This window comes from Capsicum annuum, chromosome 8 (genome assembly GCF_002878395.1).
Source record: "Capsicum annuum cultivar UCD-10X-F1 chromosome 8, UCD10Xv1.1, whole genome shotgun sequence".
NCBI lineage: Eukaryota > Viridiplantae > Streptophyta > Magnoliopsida > Solanales > Solanaceae > Capsicum > Capsicum annuum.
In genome coordinates this window covers 150,756,195-150,773,708 of record NC_061118.1, presented here as the reverse complement: position 1 = coordinate 150,773,708, position 17,514 = coordinate 150,756,195, and the positions used below count along the sequence as shown (strand labels likewise).

General features: G+C 34.4%; 3 protein-coding genes across 5 annotated transcripts in view; 2 read left to right on the top strand and 1 right to left on the bottom strand.

The window, feature by feature from the left end:
- Positions 1–8,308: 8,308 nt before the first annotated feature.
- On the top strand, positions 8,309–10,507 carry LOC107839469. Its single transcript, XM_016682966.2, has one exon. It carries the CDS (start codon positions 8,896–8,898, stop codon positions 9,949–9,951), a length of 1,056 nt encoding a protein of 351 aa, XP_016538452.1. The 5' UTR covers positions 8,309–8,895; the 3' UTR covers positions 9,952–10,507.
- A 35-nt stretch (positions 10,508–10,542) lies between these two features.
- On the bottom strand, positions 10,543–14,372 carry LOC107839471. 3 transcript variants are annotated; one of them, XM_016682970.2, is made up of 8 exons: positions 14,167–14,372; positions 13,933–14,072; positions 13,749–13,855; positions 13,382–13,447; positions 12,453–12,535; positions 11,547–11,593; positions 10,888–10,966; positions 10,543–10,786 (listed from the first exon to the last, which is right to left on the bottom strand). In XM_016682970.2, the coding sequence occupies exons 1-8, from the start codon at positions 14,215–14,217 to the stop codon at positions 10,697–10,699; spliced, it is 663 nt and encodes a 220-aa protein (XP_016538456.1). In that variant the 5' UTR covers positions 14,218–14,372; the 3' UTR covers positions 10,543–10,696. The 3 variants fall into 3 exon arrangements, with proteins under 3 accessions (XP_016538456.1, XP_016538457.1, XP_047250549.1); XM_016682971.2 differs by having other exon boundaries at positions 14,196–14,351; XM_047394593.1 differs by lacking the exon at positions 13,382–13,447.
- A 511-nt stretch (positions 14,373–14,883) lies between these two features.
- The window catches only part of LOC107839468 (zeta-carotene desaturase, chloroplastic/chromoplastic), a 10,616-nt gene continuing 7,985 nt past the window's right edge, over positions 14,884–17,514 (top strand). The window contains 1 exon segment of the mRNA NM_001324568.1: positions 14,884–15,079. Coding sequence (NP_001311497.1) covers positions 14,893–15,079 — 187 coding nt within the window. The 5' untranslated portion in view covers positions 14,884–14,892.

Sequence of the window (17,514 nt, the reverse complement as noted above, 5' to 3'; positions counted from 1 at the left end):
GTTCTTAGCCCACTAATATGATGAATCTTGTAAGGAACTGGTTGATTATAATGGAAAGGAAGCCCTCAATTAGAGAGCTTATCTTTCTTTTCTTCCTTTTTTTTTTTTTTTAAAATAAAAATAAAAAAATCTCTCACTTTGAATTTGATATTCCGTTTGAGATCTCTACTAATTTGGATTCGACTAAAGTGCACAAGTACTTGTTTTGTTTAACTCCAATTCAACTTGTGTCGGCATTGATAGACATTTTTTTCAAGTTTACGAGTTTTGAAAATAATATAATGAACGAGATCCAAGTTAAAAATTAGCGACTAACTTCACACATGTGTCCTTTGTGAAGGTCAAACATTGGTCATTTTCATCTGAAATTTGGTATCATGGTTTGTCAAGGTCAACTTCAGATATTTTTAACTGAAATTATAAGTTTGAAAAAGACCAAATTTCATATATATTTACCAAAGTTTTAACTTGTTTTGTCAAGGCTAACTTCAAACATATCTACAACTAAACTGAGAGTACAAAATTGGCTATTCTTAATTAAAACACTGATTTTCCCAAAAAACTATCTTAGCTTATCGATCTCGTGATTCACTATTGTTGATTAATAATCTCAATTAGCTATCATTAAATTATTATTATTATTATAGGAGCTGGGATTTGGTCAAAAACTTCTAAGGAGGAGAAAATCCTGAAATTTTCTTGAATTTCGGCTTAAGACAAGTAATTTGACTATTTTAATATAATATAAGAGATAAATATTGACTGTTCCTATGTAATCTTACTTATTAGCACCTTAATAGGAATTGGATGCAGAATGAGATTGAATTCATAAATTATACTTCCTCCTTCTCATAATATTCGTCACGTTTCATTTTTTGAGAATCAAACTATTTGAATTTTAAGCTAATTTAATCGGACATGGTGATTAATTAATCGGCTTAACATACAAAATAACCTAATTAATTATGTGAAACATATACAGGGGTGCCATTTTTCTGGATTTGTTTTTTCCGTCATCAAATATTATCTTATTAATCAATATTTCTTGAAATTAAATAAATATATCATTGGAGGCTGGATTTATTTTAGTGAACTTGACAAAAAAACAGATAAAAAGGCACCAAACATGCTTATGAGTTTTGACAAAACGTATGGTCGCCAAATACAAAATTAATATGCATTGTCTTTTTTGGGGGTTTTCTTTTTTAAATTTGTTTAGAAATTTTATTAATGAATAGATTTGTTTGTTCTTATCTGCAAAATTAGCTAATTAAATCAGCTTTTATTACGATATTTTTTTTTTTCATAATTTAAATATAGAAACCGCAAAGTGTGACATGATGAATCGCAATAATCCAATAATCAATAATTATGGATGCATATATAAAAGATAAATATTTCATTCGAGCTTGATCTCTTGAAATTAGATGTATTTTGGTTTTAGGGGTGATCTCTATTTGAAGCCAAGGATGATAGCTAATCATATTGTCCTCCTACACTTAATTTAACTAGCTTGTTTGAGTCATTAATTAGATCAATGAATGTGACATAACCTTAGTTGATTACTTCAAAAATGTCACTCGAACACTCAAAAAAAATTTCGATTGGCCTTTAATTTAACTAGACACGCCACATAAGTTGAAATATTTATATTGTTGTGTCTAATCAAGTATGGCATAATTATTGGCTATTAGGATGGATCGATACGCCAAACAGATGGATTGACCAAAAAAAAAAAAAATATTCTTACACTTAAATATCCATGTATTACTAATAATTACACATATTATCGAAGAATTAATCCAAATTTATTGACTCGTTGTATATTTGTTTGGACCACATATCTTGAATTCAGAATGTCGTCAAATTTTGTACCTACTCAATCCAAAAAGATTTGAATGTCTTGCAATAACTCTATAGGTACTAAGATCTACAAATATTAAGGTTTGAGGAAACATTTTGTTTGGCCAAGATATTGATGAAAAAATGAATTATATAATTTGGTATAATAATAATATTAAGGTTGTTATTATTGACAACCATATTGAAATTGTATACGTAAGTGTTCTTACATTTATACGTAGGAAGTTGCTAATAAATACGTGAGTACATGTGTGTACATACGTTAGCTATTTTACTTTTAAAAAAGGGAGTCAAGTAAGAGAACTAGAGTTTGGATGACCTTGTTTTATTTACTGATTTATATACAAGTAGGGACTGCAAATGAATATTAATATAATGTTAGAAAAAAGCATACAAAAAATTGGACCTATCACATGCATGATAGAGGTTGTTAGGGCACAATGATGATAATGAAGACTTGAATTCCACATGTATTTGTGAGTGATTGAATATGGCTACTAACACAGCATGGGATGACCAGATTGTTTGTGTAGCATATTTAAAAACCCCAACTAACAAATCCTCTATAAAATAAAAATGAAAGTGACAATACCAAGTGATATATATTTAGAAGAAAAAAATTATTTATTATAAGATATTATGAATTAATACAAGTTATATATATAGTTCTAGTGATTACTCAACCATAGTCTTAATTAGGTTCATTAATGTTTTCTGTGTTTGTCCCTCGTGATTCATGAAAAAACGTTATATTCTATCTAGTATCTAATGCTTCTATTAATCGATAATGAACTCCAAATCTGAGAGGGTAATTATAACTTAGTACTAATCAAAAGCATAGGCATAATTAACAACTCAGTTAACAAACCCCTCCTATATTACTTCAACAATAAAAAGGAAATTACAACTCAAATGAATACAGATAAACCACGAGAAGTACAAACTACAAAATGGAAAGATTGAATTGAAATACGAGGGATAGAGAAGAATGGAGATGAGAAGCTCAGACTTAGAATTGGAGATGAGAAGACTACAGGTTTTCCATAACACTTTCGTTTGCCCCTTCTCTTCTTCCCAACCCAATACATAATAGTACTAGTCATCCCAAAAAATCACTTGAAACTTGGTAATATATTTATAAAAAACAACAAAAAGAATACTAAATAGGATGCCTATTAAATATATTCTTTGAAGTTTAAACGTGTATTTGTCCATCTCCAACTTTAATATGGTATTACTAAATACCGTTCCGAGCCAAAGTTTAATTTACCGATTACCGAACTACCAAACCGATGTTTATAAGTATGGTACATGGTATCTATGTTCAAATACTGACTACCAAATTATCGAATCCAAACTTTGAAAATACCAAACCGAATACCGAACGCGCACCCTAATGTTAAGTAATCAAAATTCAAAAATGATAATTTGAAGTTACTTTCTTCGTACTTCAAAATTATTACACAAACTGCCAGTGATTAAGTACCATAATAGTGAAGAAAGCTACAAATGAAAGTTATTTTGAAAGTAGAGCCAACCTAACATGGAGTTGCATTGGATGCCTCAAATTGCTATAAGACAAACTTGGACTCTAGTTCAAAGTTTACATTGCTCCGTGACTCCAATTTTTTTTTATTTTTAAAAAATATTATATTTAAATTATTTGTTGTTTTGAAAAAATTTAAAAGGGATTAATTAATCTTTTTCTAAATTTACTTTAATCGTTCCAATTCCTCGGTTAATTTATTTTTTTCATATTTAAGTTTACTGATTGGTATAATTAATTTAAAATCTATCTGACCTAGGCTATTTTGCCCAAGGGCAGATCTAGGAAGCAGCGAGTAGGCTCATTTGAATCGTTTCGATAAAAACTTACGTTGTGTATATAATAAGGTATTCTGAATATGCTAAACGTAAGATTAGAGGTTGATTTAATGGACGAGCGGTTCAAAATTCACAGTTCAAATTTCAAGCATTATATTTTTAGTTTTCGAACACCTTTAATGAAAATTTTAGATCCAATCATTTTTGGCCCAAGTTCCTAGGCTGATTAGTTATTTTAATTGAAATTTTAAAAGAAGTTAAGTTTCTCATGATTTGATACCTTTTTATAGAAAAACATCCAGATGTCCATAGTTTAATTACTTTGTCAAACAGAATGATAATTTATTAATCAGACCAGCTATAGTTTGATAATTTAAACATAGTCATTCAATTTGGCAATCACTATTGTCCACACCATATTGAGGAATGTGATAATCAACTTAGTTAAGGAGCTAAAAATTGAGTGGTTCCTTTAATATACACCTGAGTCATGAATTTTAATTTTTATTTCTTAATAAGTATAATAATTAATAACATTGGATCCAATTGACTAGGAACAACTGGAATGTCAGATAACGAAGTCCGAAATTAACGACAATGAGGCAGGTATAATCAAGCAAAGCACGATAGGATTAATTATAAATAGTAAAAAATAAGTAAATTATAATTTACTGAATCACAAGCAACTGAGTTAGATTTCCCTTATAATCGTTTTCCAGATATAAATTTTTCTTATATTTGAAGGATTACAATTTAATAAAATCTGTCTCATTATTATTGATTAATTGGGAGTACTTCTATTTAGTCATCACTTTGGATAATCTGTGACGAGATAGATAAAATTTCTTCACCTTTAACAAAGATCTCAAATTTGAGCGTCGAGAAAGAAACAAATCCTGTTACGGAGCTGGCTTTCCATGTGGTAATTTGGATTAGTTGAGATCTAAAGTACACTTACACTGAGTTAAAAATAAAAATATTCTGATATACGTTATTTATATAATAGACGTTACTTTTGTTTTCAATATAATTTAATTCACGGAAATTAAACTTCAACCACAAATAAAAATATGAAGAAACAACAATTTTTATTGAAAAACGATGTGAGTACAAATCTGTTCCTCTTTTATTCTTCTCTCTTGATTTTCTCCATAATTCTAGGGCCGTCAGTAGCGTATTTCTCAAACGTAGGATTTGATATGGATTTCTCCGTAATTCGAGGGCTGTTAGTGGCGTATTTCTCGAATGTAGGAGTATTTGGATTTGATTTTCTCCATAATTCAAGGGTTGTTAGTAGCATATTCTCGAATGTAGTATTTGGTATTGAACTCTTTTTGTAGCCGCGGAATCGCAAAGATCGAAACGGTATCGTAAAGATCAAAGCGGTACTTCAAGACTCGTCTTTGAGTTTCATCAAGTTTACACTCTGACAAGTCTTGAAGCAGGGACATTTGTAGACATTGAAATTTTTTGAACTCTACAAAAATAGTTCAATTTTTATTAGAGTTCTTGGGCTACTTTACCCTAAATCTGACTTGATAACTACTCTACCTAAACCCTTAATTACGCCTATATAAAAAATTTTTTTTTTTTACCATAATGGTTTTGCAGGTGAATTAGGTAGGTTTATTTGGCTTTGTGTTGAAGTTTGCATTGTATCCATGTGGTAATGAAAGGGACATACTAAGGCAAAACATTATTAACCCCAAAAAATATGTCTTCGCAATAAGATAATGGTAGTAGGTAAATATTTTCAAAATTGTTTCTTCTATTCTCCTTTTATTTTGTTTGGGGTTTCTATTTTAATTACTTTTCTTTTTGACAAAATGACAATTCATTTAGTTGAATTCCGTACACATAAAGAATCTACTACAAGCATGAAGTCGTTGTGAAAGTGATGTCAAATCCAAGTGTATTGGCTTCTTCTTCTTCTTTTAATTTTTTAGAAAATTTTCGATACTTTTTTAGGTCTGACTAACTTAGGTTCACGTTGAAAATCTCTCTTTAAAAGGAAAACACTTTATATAAAAAGTGACTTTTATTTCCAAGGCTCGGAACCTGAGACTTCATGTAAGAATGGAGGTGTATTTACGACTACACCACAAATTTTGGTCAAGGTGTATTTGGTTGCTTCAACTTGCAAGTAAACAACTTCATATGTTTCAAATGTATATAACACGTCAATTATATATTCTACGAATTCATCATTTTTGTTCAAACTTGTTGAATCACATAACCTAATATTCTTGACAAAATTGAAAGGGCTTCTGTCAAACGATGCATGTTACATCTCTTTCATTAGGGCAAGACCTTATTTAGTCATATTTTTTTTCTTTAAAAAGTCTTGAGCCGGGGGTCTATCGGAAATAACCTTACCCTCCCCAGACCCCACTGTGTGGGAATACACTGGGTTTGTTGTTGTTGTGATTTTAAACGAATCAACATTTATTCGGTTTTATTACTACCAATATATTTGACAATCATTTTAAATATTTTAAATGTTTTTAATGCCCCAAAAGACTTGTTACTCCACATATATGTCCTAATATGGGGGCTGACAAAGGTTACTGTTAAAAACCCATATCTTCCTCTTTTTCTTGTCCTGTATTGGACTTTAGCATTTGTTAGCCCAAATAGTTTCATTTTTGGGAGGCCCATGTAGTCCCAGAATAAAATCTTTTTTTTTTTTTTTTGAGATAGAGGAATACTTTGGCTATTTTATTTCCTCTAATAGCAGAAATAAATATTAATTTCTTGGTAAGGTAGAGGTAGACTAAAGAAGAACTGTGGAGAGATGATCAGACAGAAGATAGCACGACATAACTTTAGTTTATCGATGACATGATCCTAAATATGAATGCATGGAGGTCGAGGATTAGGGTAGAAGATTAATAAGTACCTAACCGAGTATTTTCACACTTTTTGTTGGAGCAGAAGGCATTACAAAAACGTGCAATTTAGCCACGCGTGATCACGTAGTTTCTTTTTCTCCAAATATATATTACTATATGTTGCTTTATTTACTTTGTTTATTGTTATTATGTTGTCATATTTTTTTCTTGAAGCTCTATGTTAAAACATTTTCATCTGAGCCGATGATCTATCGGGAGCAACCTCTCTACCCCACAAAAGGTAAGGGTTATATACGGATTATATTATTGTTTTTTTTTTTTTTGGAAACTCCATGAAAACCCGCAGCCGCTACACCCTCTGCCCTTCGGGTGAGTACTCTATGGTGAGCACTGGGTAAACCCCTCACTGTGCAATAGCTCGCAAACCACAAAGGAGATGTAAACCGCACTAGGTAAAACCCCGTGTGACGAGCTTGATTGAGAAGGCATTAGGGGTGGATCGAACCCGCGACCTCTGCTACGGAAAGTCCCCCTCAAACCAACTCAACCACCCCTTGAGGACAACCGGATATATTGTTGTTGTTGTTGTTAATAGATTGTACTTTCATGAAAAGGAGGCAAACAATATTAGCAGAGCTCAATTCAGTATTAAAAAATTATCTTTATTTTCTCTAAGGTTAATTTTGAGGGTAATGATAATGTCTGTCATAAAGGTTACAAAATGAAACGATTTTTCAGCACAATGTTCTTTAATTACTCTGCACACTAAGATGTGTTCTTAATTTATTTCACCAATTCCTAAATATAGTCCAAAATTATACTCCTAGACTAGGAAAAGTGTTTGGTGTGAAATAGAACATGGATGAAGAATTTCTTTTTCAAAATATTACTTTTAGAAGAAAAAGTCACATTTGATTTGAATTAAACAAACTTTTCACCTATGTGTCTGTTGCATGAAGGTAAGGGAAATCTTTTCTTCATACAATATTACTTTTTTAATTTACATTAACATTCTTTTTGAAATTGAGTACAGCTTAGATTAGACTTAATTATGTCATTAGGATAAGTTCTTTTTCTGTTGAATTAACAAAAAAGGTTCAATACTTTATTATATACTACTACTAAAAATGAAAGGACAGACTGTAATTGTTAACTTTCAAATATTAATTGGCATGTCCCACCATCAAGTTAGACTGTAGACTTTAAAACCCAAAATTTAGTTTTTGGAGTTGAGCAAATCAAACAGGAATATGGAGGCCAGGCCAGCCTATTATTTTGAAATCAGAAAATTTACAGCTAAAAATTGATTGGCATTCTTTGTTTGACTTCTAAGTTAAAAAGTCTTGTAGCATAACATTTGAAGTGGCAAGGCAACAAATATGGATGCTGTGATTTGTAAATTTGCTCTAGATATAGAATTGTCATTATGTATGTATATTGTTATACCTAGATAGTTAATCAATTTATACATATATCCTATAAATTTTTTGTGCTTTACAATTTTTTTTAAAAAATTTTAAGATTCGTGAAGCCACCCCATACCATTTGATCACAAGATAAAATAAAGAAAATTGAAGCATTGAACCCTCCCCAATATATGCATATCCATGTCCAAATTGGAACATCCCAACAAGAGCAGTTGGATTTCCCTCTTCCCAAGGCACCACCTCACCTTTTATAATTCACTTTTCAATTGCCAAGGGAAAAAAAATTGTCTAGGGTGTGCCTAAGAGAGGGGGGAGGACATTGCGTATGGGAAATGACTTTCGTCGTATCAAACATATTAAAAAACATAAAATGAAAACGCACTAGCCATTATAAAGAGTCATACAGCAATAACAAAAAGCTCGGTACAATTTCATTTCCGCAAGTGGGGTTTGGGGAAGGTAAAACCTTTATGGGGTAGACAGGTTGTTTCCGACTGACCCTCGGCAACCCTCCTTCTTTATCCGTACTTAGGATCGCAATGTGAACGAGCTCACGCGCACGGAGTTATACTTAGAAATTGGAAATAAATAAGAAGTGGATAAAGTAAGTAAACCAAGAGAGAGCTACCTGCTATGGTGACTTTGAAGCAAAAAGAAAGTCTTGAAGTTTGCTAATGCCTCCCAGCTCACATACAAATAAATACTCATCATGAATAAAAGAGCAAATCATATATGTATATAGCTTTCTATCTCTTTCAATGGCGCCAATCAAGCTCTAACATGAAACCCCACCTCATATATACAACTTACAACCCCCTCTTCCTCCTCCTTCACCTCATCATTATGGTCAACATTTTCACTAGTAACTTCATTAAGGCCAAATCCTCCAATTCTTGATTCCAACATTTAGTAGTGTACGTTGTGTTAGAATGAAGAATATCATACCTGCTTGTTTTACTATTCCTCATAATTCTGAGGCTTCAAAAACAACTGTAACTTCCTCTCCTCCACCTTCACAAGTCCCTCAAAATCTTGTTACATGTATTTACCAAGCTCAGATTTGTGGCTCACCTGTTTATCTTACACTCACTTGGTCCAAGAACATGTTTTCTCATTCTTTGTTAGTCCATGCACCTGATCTTTTCTCCATCACCATTCCCCTCCACCAATCATCTTTTGCCATATTCAAAGCCCGGCCTGGATGCAAAACCATCCACCCGGTCCAGTTACACGATCGTAAGAAGATGAAGATCCATTGGGACTTCACACTTGCCAAGTTCAATCAAAACTCAGCAGAGCCTGAGGGGTGTTTTTACATTGCAATTACCTGCAATACAAGACTGGAGTTTTTTCTTGGTGATATGTTGACGGAATTGACAGGCCGGACCAGGCTGGTATCAGGCTGTTGCTCGGGAGACCTGACTTTGTTGTCAAGGCGAGAACACGTGTTTGGACGGAGGAGTTACACTACACGGGCTCGGATTATGGGGGTCAAACATGAATTTGTGATAGAATGTGGGGGTGGAGTGTTGAAAGTGAAAGTGGATGGTAAAATAAGTCTTGTAGTGAAAAGACTTGGGTGGAAATTTAGGGGCAATGAAAGAATTTTAGTTGGTAAAGTGGAGGTAACTTTTTTTTGGGATGTCTTCAATTGGGTAAACAAAAAATGTGACAACCATAAATTTGGGTATGGACATGGACATGAACATGGTGTTTTTGTGTTCCAAGTAGGTGATGGTGGTGTTTGGCCTGAAATGGGTGGTGCTGAGAAGAAATTGATGAGGAAAAGTTTGTCGGCAACAGCTGGGTCGATGTCAGCACCACCGTCTGTTTCTTTTTTGTCGTCACCATCGCCATCGTGCTCTAGTGTGTTGCAGTGGGCAGAGGAGAACAGTGAACGTGGGAGAAGTTCATGGTCATCTATAGGGTCAAGTGGGAGTAGTGAAGGATTTTCTTTGTTATTGTATGCATGGAGGAAGGATTGATGATTAATTTGATTTTTTTTGGTTAAAAACTCACTCACATTATTTGTGAGTATTAAATTGTAATAACAGACACCTGTAACTTTGTTAGTTCCTGATTATATGAAATATAATCACCTAGTAGCCCCTGGAAAAAGTTTTGATTCCTCCCTATTTTTGTTCCTGCAGTTGAATTGGTTCTTACCTAGTCACTAGGAACAGTTTCTATGGAACTACCACTGAAACATTCAAGAACAATGACCATGGAAACGAAGAGCTAACTAGATCCAAAGAGAGTGTAAGTGGAGCGAGACAGAAGTTAAGCATTTATACGTCCCATGTGACAAATGTGGTTGGATGTGTGGAGGTTAGGAGAAATCTAAGCTTGTTTCAGGATAAAATTCACACAGACAAAGCACGATAGTCGATAGCAAGAGTTTATCACAGCAATGATAGCATGGTTACACAAGGTAAGTATCAATTGAGGACGGAAGAATTCCAGCATCACGTAGGTGGAAAAGCTATTGCAACTGCCTTTGATGGGTCATCGAGATCTCAATTTGGAGGCAAGAATGGTGTGGAAGATAAACTGAAACAATAAACGATACAGTGAAATGAGAAATTATGACACCTATTTATTACCTATATAACCGTCTTTCCAACTCAAGCTGTGAGTAAACTGTAAGAGGTGGTTCTGAGATTGAGTATACATGCTGGATAGAAGCTAAAAAAGAAAGATCTGATTTTTCATGGATCTTCTGTAGAGTTTTCACCCACCAGGGCTCCTCAAACCAGGTGTAAAAATCTGGCCGACTGCTTCAAGAGCAGAAATGTTCCAGCTCTCAACATGCTTGACAATCTGTTTAAGGATTGAAGCAATCAATTTGAGGGAAGAAAATTGCCCATTAACAAATAACACCTCTAGCTCTGAATTGTAGAGATGAGCTCTTCTTGACTTACTTTGAGTTTTTCATCAAGATCGTAGACCGTATTTCCATCAACGGACATGAGCGGCCTCCATGGAAGTTTGAGGGATGTTCTGCAAGTCAGATGAAAATTCAGAAGTTGTACAATCATAAGGGATCTTCTGCAAGTCACTCTGTTATTCTTTTGCATCCAGAACTATTTCAGTTTCTCGTCAGAACTTGAAAACTAAAGATTAGCCAAGTTGGATGATTTTTTCATCACATAAAGTCAAAGAGAAAAATTCAGGTTTCCAAATCTTTCAGTGTCAAGGCAACTGTGGAACTTCCACCTAGATAACTGAAAGAAGAATCTAATGGTGATAGTACATGGGCAAATCTGTATGCTAGCATAACACTAATAATATTGATGTGATTTAAAGGTTTTCTCAAAATTCAGTTCAATATTGACTAGCCTTTATAAAGCAAGTTTAATTATGTAATAACCGATCTGACAATAATCGCATCAAATAGACAACTTCTTAGCCAAGTATTTTGTATACTCAGTAATTTAACAAATTTAATCACTTATCAGTATCAGCCATGCATAATTGACAGAAAAACATCAAATGTTTGAGCTGGAGAGCAGTGAATAACACCTTGTAAGCAAATATGCAGCTCTTAAGCTAACGAAAATTTAAGAATAAAACCAAGTACCTCAGTTTCCAGTATGCCATTATGGCCTCTGCATTAGAATCATTACCCTGTACATCAGGCAGTTAGGCATTAAGCAAAATGTTCCTGATAGAGAAAGGAAGATTTGAATATTGTAAATGTACTATATGAACAACAATCACTACAATTATCGAAAAATGCTTGGACACATTTGAATGACTATGTTAAAACTTACAAGGATTACCGAAAAGTGGTTTCATTATCATTTAAGAATGGATTTGTGCTTGGACACCATTAAGTGACTCAAGGCGAAAACAAATGACATTAATTTGGCAGTATGATGCCGTCGTAGTATTTTTCTTGTGGAATTGGAATCATCATCCAGGCCATCCGTATTCTCCTACTTTTGGAGTGGATAATAGAACTGAGTTAGCCACTATTATCCTTCACCTGTGTGGTAGATAGCTAAGCTCAAGGGCTACATTTAGCTACTATCTTTGCTTAAGTAGAAAAATGCTTACGCTTAAAAACGCAGCTAAAATGTTTCCATTCATTGATGGTAATTAAGAAAACGAAGAAGAGTTTATTGCAAATTTACTTGCAAACTCCAACAATAGATTCAGAATAATCACTTTGGTAACTGAGCCCTTCCATATCTCATATCTGTATGACAAGCACAATGTACGAGCTGTGTGATCCCAATATAATAAATAACAAAGCACAACCAGTTGTATCAGCAAAGTCTCAAGTTGGAGCAATCTAGAAACGGAACAGATCAGATTACTGACGCACTTCATATCTCTACAACGGGTAAGAACTAATGTAAAGAACCAATTTCTTGATAACACTTTCCATTAAGCATTCAGAGAATGTTACGTCTAATTTTAGATTGTTTTGTTTTATCTTTTTATTCTTTAGTACTACTATTTATGAACTTGCAGTACATACCTTCTCAATCTTTTCTAATTTGATTGATGGACTATCAAAAAAGGGTACCAGCAATTGCAAATTCCGGGAATACAAGTCCCTTCCTGGATGACACAATCATAAGATAAGGTGAATTATATTTTGTTTGTTGTTACACTAAGTTAATTTCTAGATGTGAAAGATTGACAATACTCGTTGTTTATTCATCTAATGGAGTATACTACTACTAAGCTAGTTCAGAAACTGAGATAGATGTTTCGAGTACTGACATTAGCTACAGCTACAGGATTAAAGAGGCCAAATACAAGAGAGATTACAAAGAAAATATGTCGCATAGAGAATAAATTCAGTGATAGAAGCTGATAATTGATATGTTTATGAACTGAAAAAAGAAGAAGCCAGTATTTATACGTAATGTGCAATTAGCAATGTAGCACAGGCCCGATGCACTAAAACTCCCGCTATGTGCAGGGTCCGGGAAAGGGCCCCACCACAAGGGTCTATTTTATGCAGCCTTACCTTGCATTTCTACCAGAGGCTGTTTCCAAGGCTTGAACTCGTGACGCCATGGTCACATGGCAGCAATTTTAGCAGCGTAGCACAGGTAGATGATAAAATCAGAGGAGGTCCAATGATAGATGGTCTGGCCATGTCTTATGCAACCTCCAAATGCAGCAGTATGTATAATCTAGTTCTTTCTAACATGAATTAAAAATCAAATTTACCAGTGAAAAGAACGGGTTTATGAACACCCAGCCCAAAGGTGTAAGGCAATGAATTGAGAAGCCTATACTTCTTTTAAAATTCTTCAAGACCGAGTGCGAGACATACTTATGAAACTAAAAGTGGAATTTTTTCACAAATAAGCAAGTAAATTTCCTCGTTGTGCCACAAATGTGATGCAAATATCAAATAGTGTGCCATCTGATGTTGAAATTAATTCCTATTACCACGGAATTTTATAGTTGGATCTTCAAAGATGCAGTCTTCAGCGTAAATTCCACTGGTAAAGAGGCCTATATTGAATGAAAGCTCTAAATTAGCCAAAGACCAGTTAATCTTTAACCACATTAATAAGCTTAAATGTTAATTGATACATTATTCACAATCAGAGAAAAAAAAGAAAAAAAAAACTTTGTCATCCAAGTAATGAAAGATTTCACATAGTAAAGCAAAGAAAAAAAAGAACCTTGGTACCAACAATTTACATGTAAGACTTCAATCAAACTAACTCTCTCTAAGTTTTTTCAGTCTTCACTCGTCAAGTCCATGTTTGTTTGAACTGATTACTAACTATCAAGAGGTAAAGAAGGCTACCTGTAACAAAATAAGCTTTCTCATAATCTAACTTGATAATCTTTAGGACATCATCTACATTAGAGACCAAAGGGTCTTCATCCCCTTCCTCATCATATATCTCCAATCTACCAAACATCAAGGAAATCAAATGAAATCTTGAAAATGTAAACACCCCAAATTTGAGAAAAAGCATCAAACAAACCTGTTTCTTGTTGGTGAGGAGAGGAGCCTTAATAGTTCAGTTACACCAGTAACAGCAAGTTTCAAGAATTTGGGAGTTTGGGTTTTCACCTTCTGGTTATTGGGTGTAGGGGAGCAGCAGTAGACACCACCTTGCACTTTCTGATGGAAAAAATAAAACAAGAGTTGAAAGATATGGGCTAGGAAATAACACAGATTATTTTCAAGAAGATGGTTAATTTTTCATTGACAAAACCTTGTTGATGAAGGTCTGTGAAAGCCTACCATAGCAACACATGCCCGCCATTTTCCTTACCGGTCACTTTGCCAACACTAGTACCAAACTTTAAAACAAGGGTTAAATTGTCATATTTTGCAGTAATCATTAGCAAGAATGAGTATTTCTGAGTTATTTAACTAAGTTGGAGGACATTTGATGAAAAAAAAAGAGTAAATGAGAGGATATTTTTTAGACAAACATAAAAGTGACCATTTTGAATGGTTAATTACTACTTTAGCCTCTCTTTTTTTTTCTAGTTGTTACTGTACTAATAGACCAAACCTTATCTATGTAACTTGTACCAAACTAATGGTCGACTTTGTATTTTGAACAGGAAGGCATCCTAAAAATGGGAGTGAATAATTTTTTCTTTTTTTGAAGCGCACTATATTTTAGTAGTGGTGATGGCGGCAACACACCACCATTAACCAACCAACCAACCAACCGAACATCACCCTTCACTACAAAACAAACCCAACAATTCTCCTATACAACTTAGGATCAATTAAGCCCCTTTATGTCCTGCCAAATTTCCTACTCTTAGCATCTCTTAATCTTTAGATACCCCCCTACCCCTTTCTTCTTTTGTCTTTCTATCCAATACTTGATGCGTTCTTGTTTAACCCCATCTCTTGATATTTAACAAGAAAAAAGATTTCCTTTTTTTTATTTGCTGAGTAGAGAGAGAGAGAGCACAATTCTATGGCTACTTGTTCAGCTTATCTTTGTTGTCCTGCCACTTCTGCTTCTTTAAAGAAACGTGTTTTTCCAGATGGGTCCGCTGGATTCTTGTTTTTTGGTGGTCGTCGTTTGTCGAACCGGTTAGTGACCCCAAAGTCTGTCATCCGAGCTGATTTGAACTCCATGGTCTCTGACATGAGTACCAACGGTAAAACTTTATCCACTTCCCCTATCTGATTTTTCATTTCTGTGTGTGTGTTGTATGGGTTCTTGGACTATTGTCTGAGATACTGAACTGAATTGTGAAAAGGGTGTTGAGTAATATTGTTTTCCTGTGGTAATCTTGGTGGGAAGTGTGTCTTTGTTGTCCAATTTTGGTGGAAGATAAGATTTCAAAGGGTACCAAAACATACACTTTGGCTTCAACTGTTGCCTTGATTGCACATTTGCATTTACTCTTTGAGCTTTACCTTTATACTTGGATCATATGACTTAAAGGGGTGGTATTTAATCTATGTTGTGTATAAAGAACGAGAAAGGTTAAGCACAGGGAAGGTTTGAGAACGTGAGTGCTGATATTTTTTATTCTGCTGATTGCGTCTCTTTTTTATATAAATTTGTACATGTTGAGGATAAACATAAGAGTCCTTATCTAATGCCTATTCTACAGGAAAGGTAATCTTTTGTTACAGAAAAAGCTACAACAATTCAAATTCAAAATAAACTCTAATAGCCCCCTGCAAGATCATGTTCGGGATCGAACCATGAGCTTGGATCGAATATTGAGGAACCGATTCGTGCCAACTGCTTTAGTAAATATATTTGCAAGTTGATTTTGAGATGAAACATAGCGAACCACTAACGATTGATCTTCAACCATCTCTCGTACAAAATGATAATCAAGACGACTATGCTTTGACCGTTGATGGATAACAGGATTTCGAGATAAAAATTGTGCACTCAGATTATCACAAAGGACAATAGTGGGTGCAATAAGAGGAGCACGTAGCTCACTGAGCAGTTGCTGAACCCAAATTAATTCAGTAGTTGCAAAAGCTAAAGCACGATACTCAGCTTCAGTGCTTGAGCGGACTACAGCCTTTTGTTTGCGAGAAGACCAACTGATCAGGTTACCTCCATAAAATAGTGCAAAACCATGTTGGGAGCGACTATCATCAAGATTAGAGATCCAACCAGCATCCGAAAAGGCCACAAGGCTAGAATCAGACATAGGTCGTAGTAAGAGGCCATCATGGATGGATTAGATATTGAAGTATGCGTTTGACAGCTGACCAATGAGCAATGGTGGGTGCTTGCATAAATTGGCATACTCGATTGACTGCATAGGATATTTCTGGCCTAGTGATAGTAACATATTGAAGTGCACCAACAACACTACGGTATAAACAAGCATCAGGCAGGGGATCACCAAAAAGAGTAAGTCTTGATCCAGGTTCAGCCGGACTAGAGATAGGCTTTGCATCAACCATGTTAGTTCGATGAAGTAAGTCACGAATGTACCCGCCTTGAGATAAAATGATCCCATTTGATGTTGGAGATACTTCAATACCAAGAAAATAATTTAAGGAACCAAGATCTTTGAGAGAAAACTGTTGATCAAGAGAACGAATAAATGCAGTGATAAAATCACTATCGTTGCCAGTTAGAATAAGGTCATCCACATAGACAAGAACATATGTTGTGAGCTTAGAAGTTTGTTGCACAAAAGGAGAAGAGTCAGATAAACAATAGCGGAAGCCAATACCCAGGAGAAAAACCTTTAACTTATTGAACCAAGCGCGTGGCGCTCGTTTGAGGCCATATAAGGCCTTGTTCAATTTGCATACAAAATGTGGCCTATGAGGATCAACAAATCCTTTTGGTTGCTCCATAAACACTTGTTCGGAGAGATCACCATTTAAGAACGCATTGTTGATGTCAAGTTGTTGAATGGACCACTTATTTGTCACAGCTAAAGACAGGACAATTACAGAAAAAGCTACAACAATTCAAATTCAAAATAAACTCTAATATTGTGAATTTCTGAAGTGTCAATAGAAGATAGGATTTTTAAGAATGACAGACTTTGAGATTGATGGTCCTTTGTACATTTCTATGTTTTTCTGGGAGAAAATATAAGAGAAAAATATTATTGAATTGTTGTAACTACATTATTACATTGAGACCCTATTTATAGACAATACATTCTAATTCTTTTCCTAATAGGACACTACATTACAATCCTTTTCCGAGTAGGATTTTATATGCTATTTCTATTCCTACTCATATTCTAACACTCCCCCTCAAGCTGGTGCATAGAAGACATATGTACCAAGCTTGTTATGGATGTAACTAATATGAGAATCGGTGAGGGACTTGGTGAAGATATCTGCAAGAAAACTGATAAGGACTGCTTTGAACGTCTAGGAGACCTCAATTGAAATGGAACGAACTAAAAAAGTGATCCGAAAAGTAGTAAATATTGCCGTAAAGTCGATGTGTCGCTGGAAAATTGCCGAAAACTGGTATAAAATATACGGGACATCACGAAATCAAGAGACGAGTAGATCTTGAACATGAAAGTCACCGGAAACTTAGCCGAAACATGCTCACACGCCGGATTATTAGATTTGATGGCTGAAA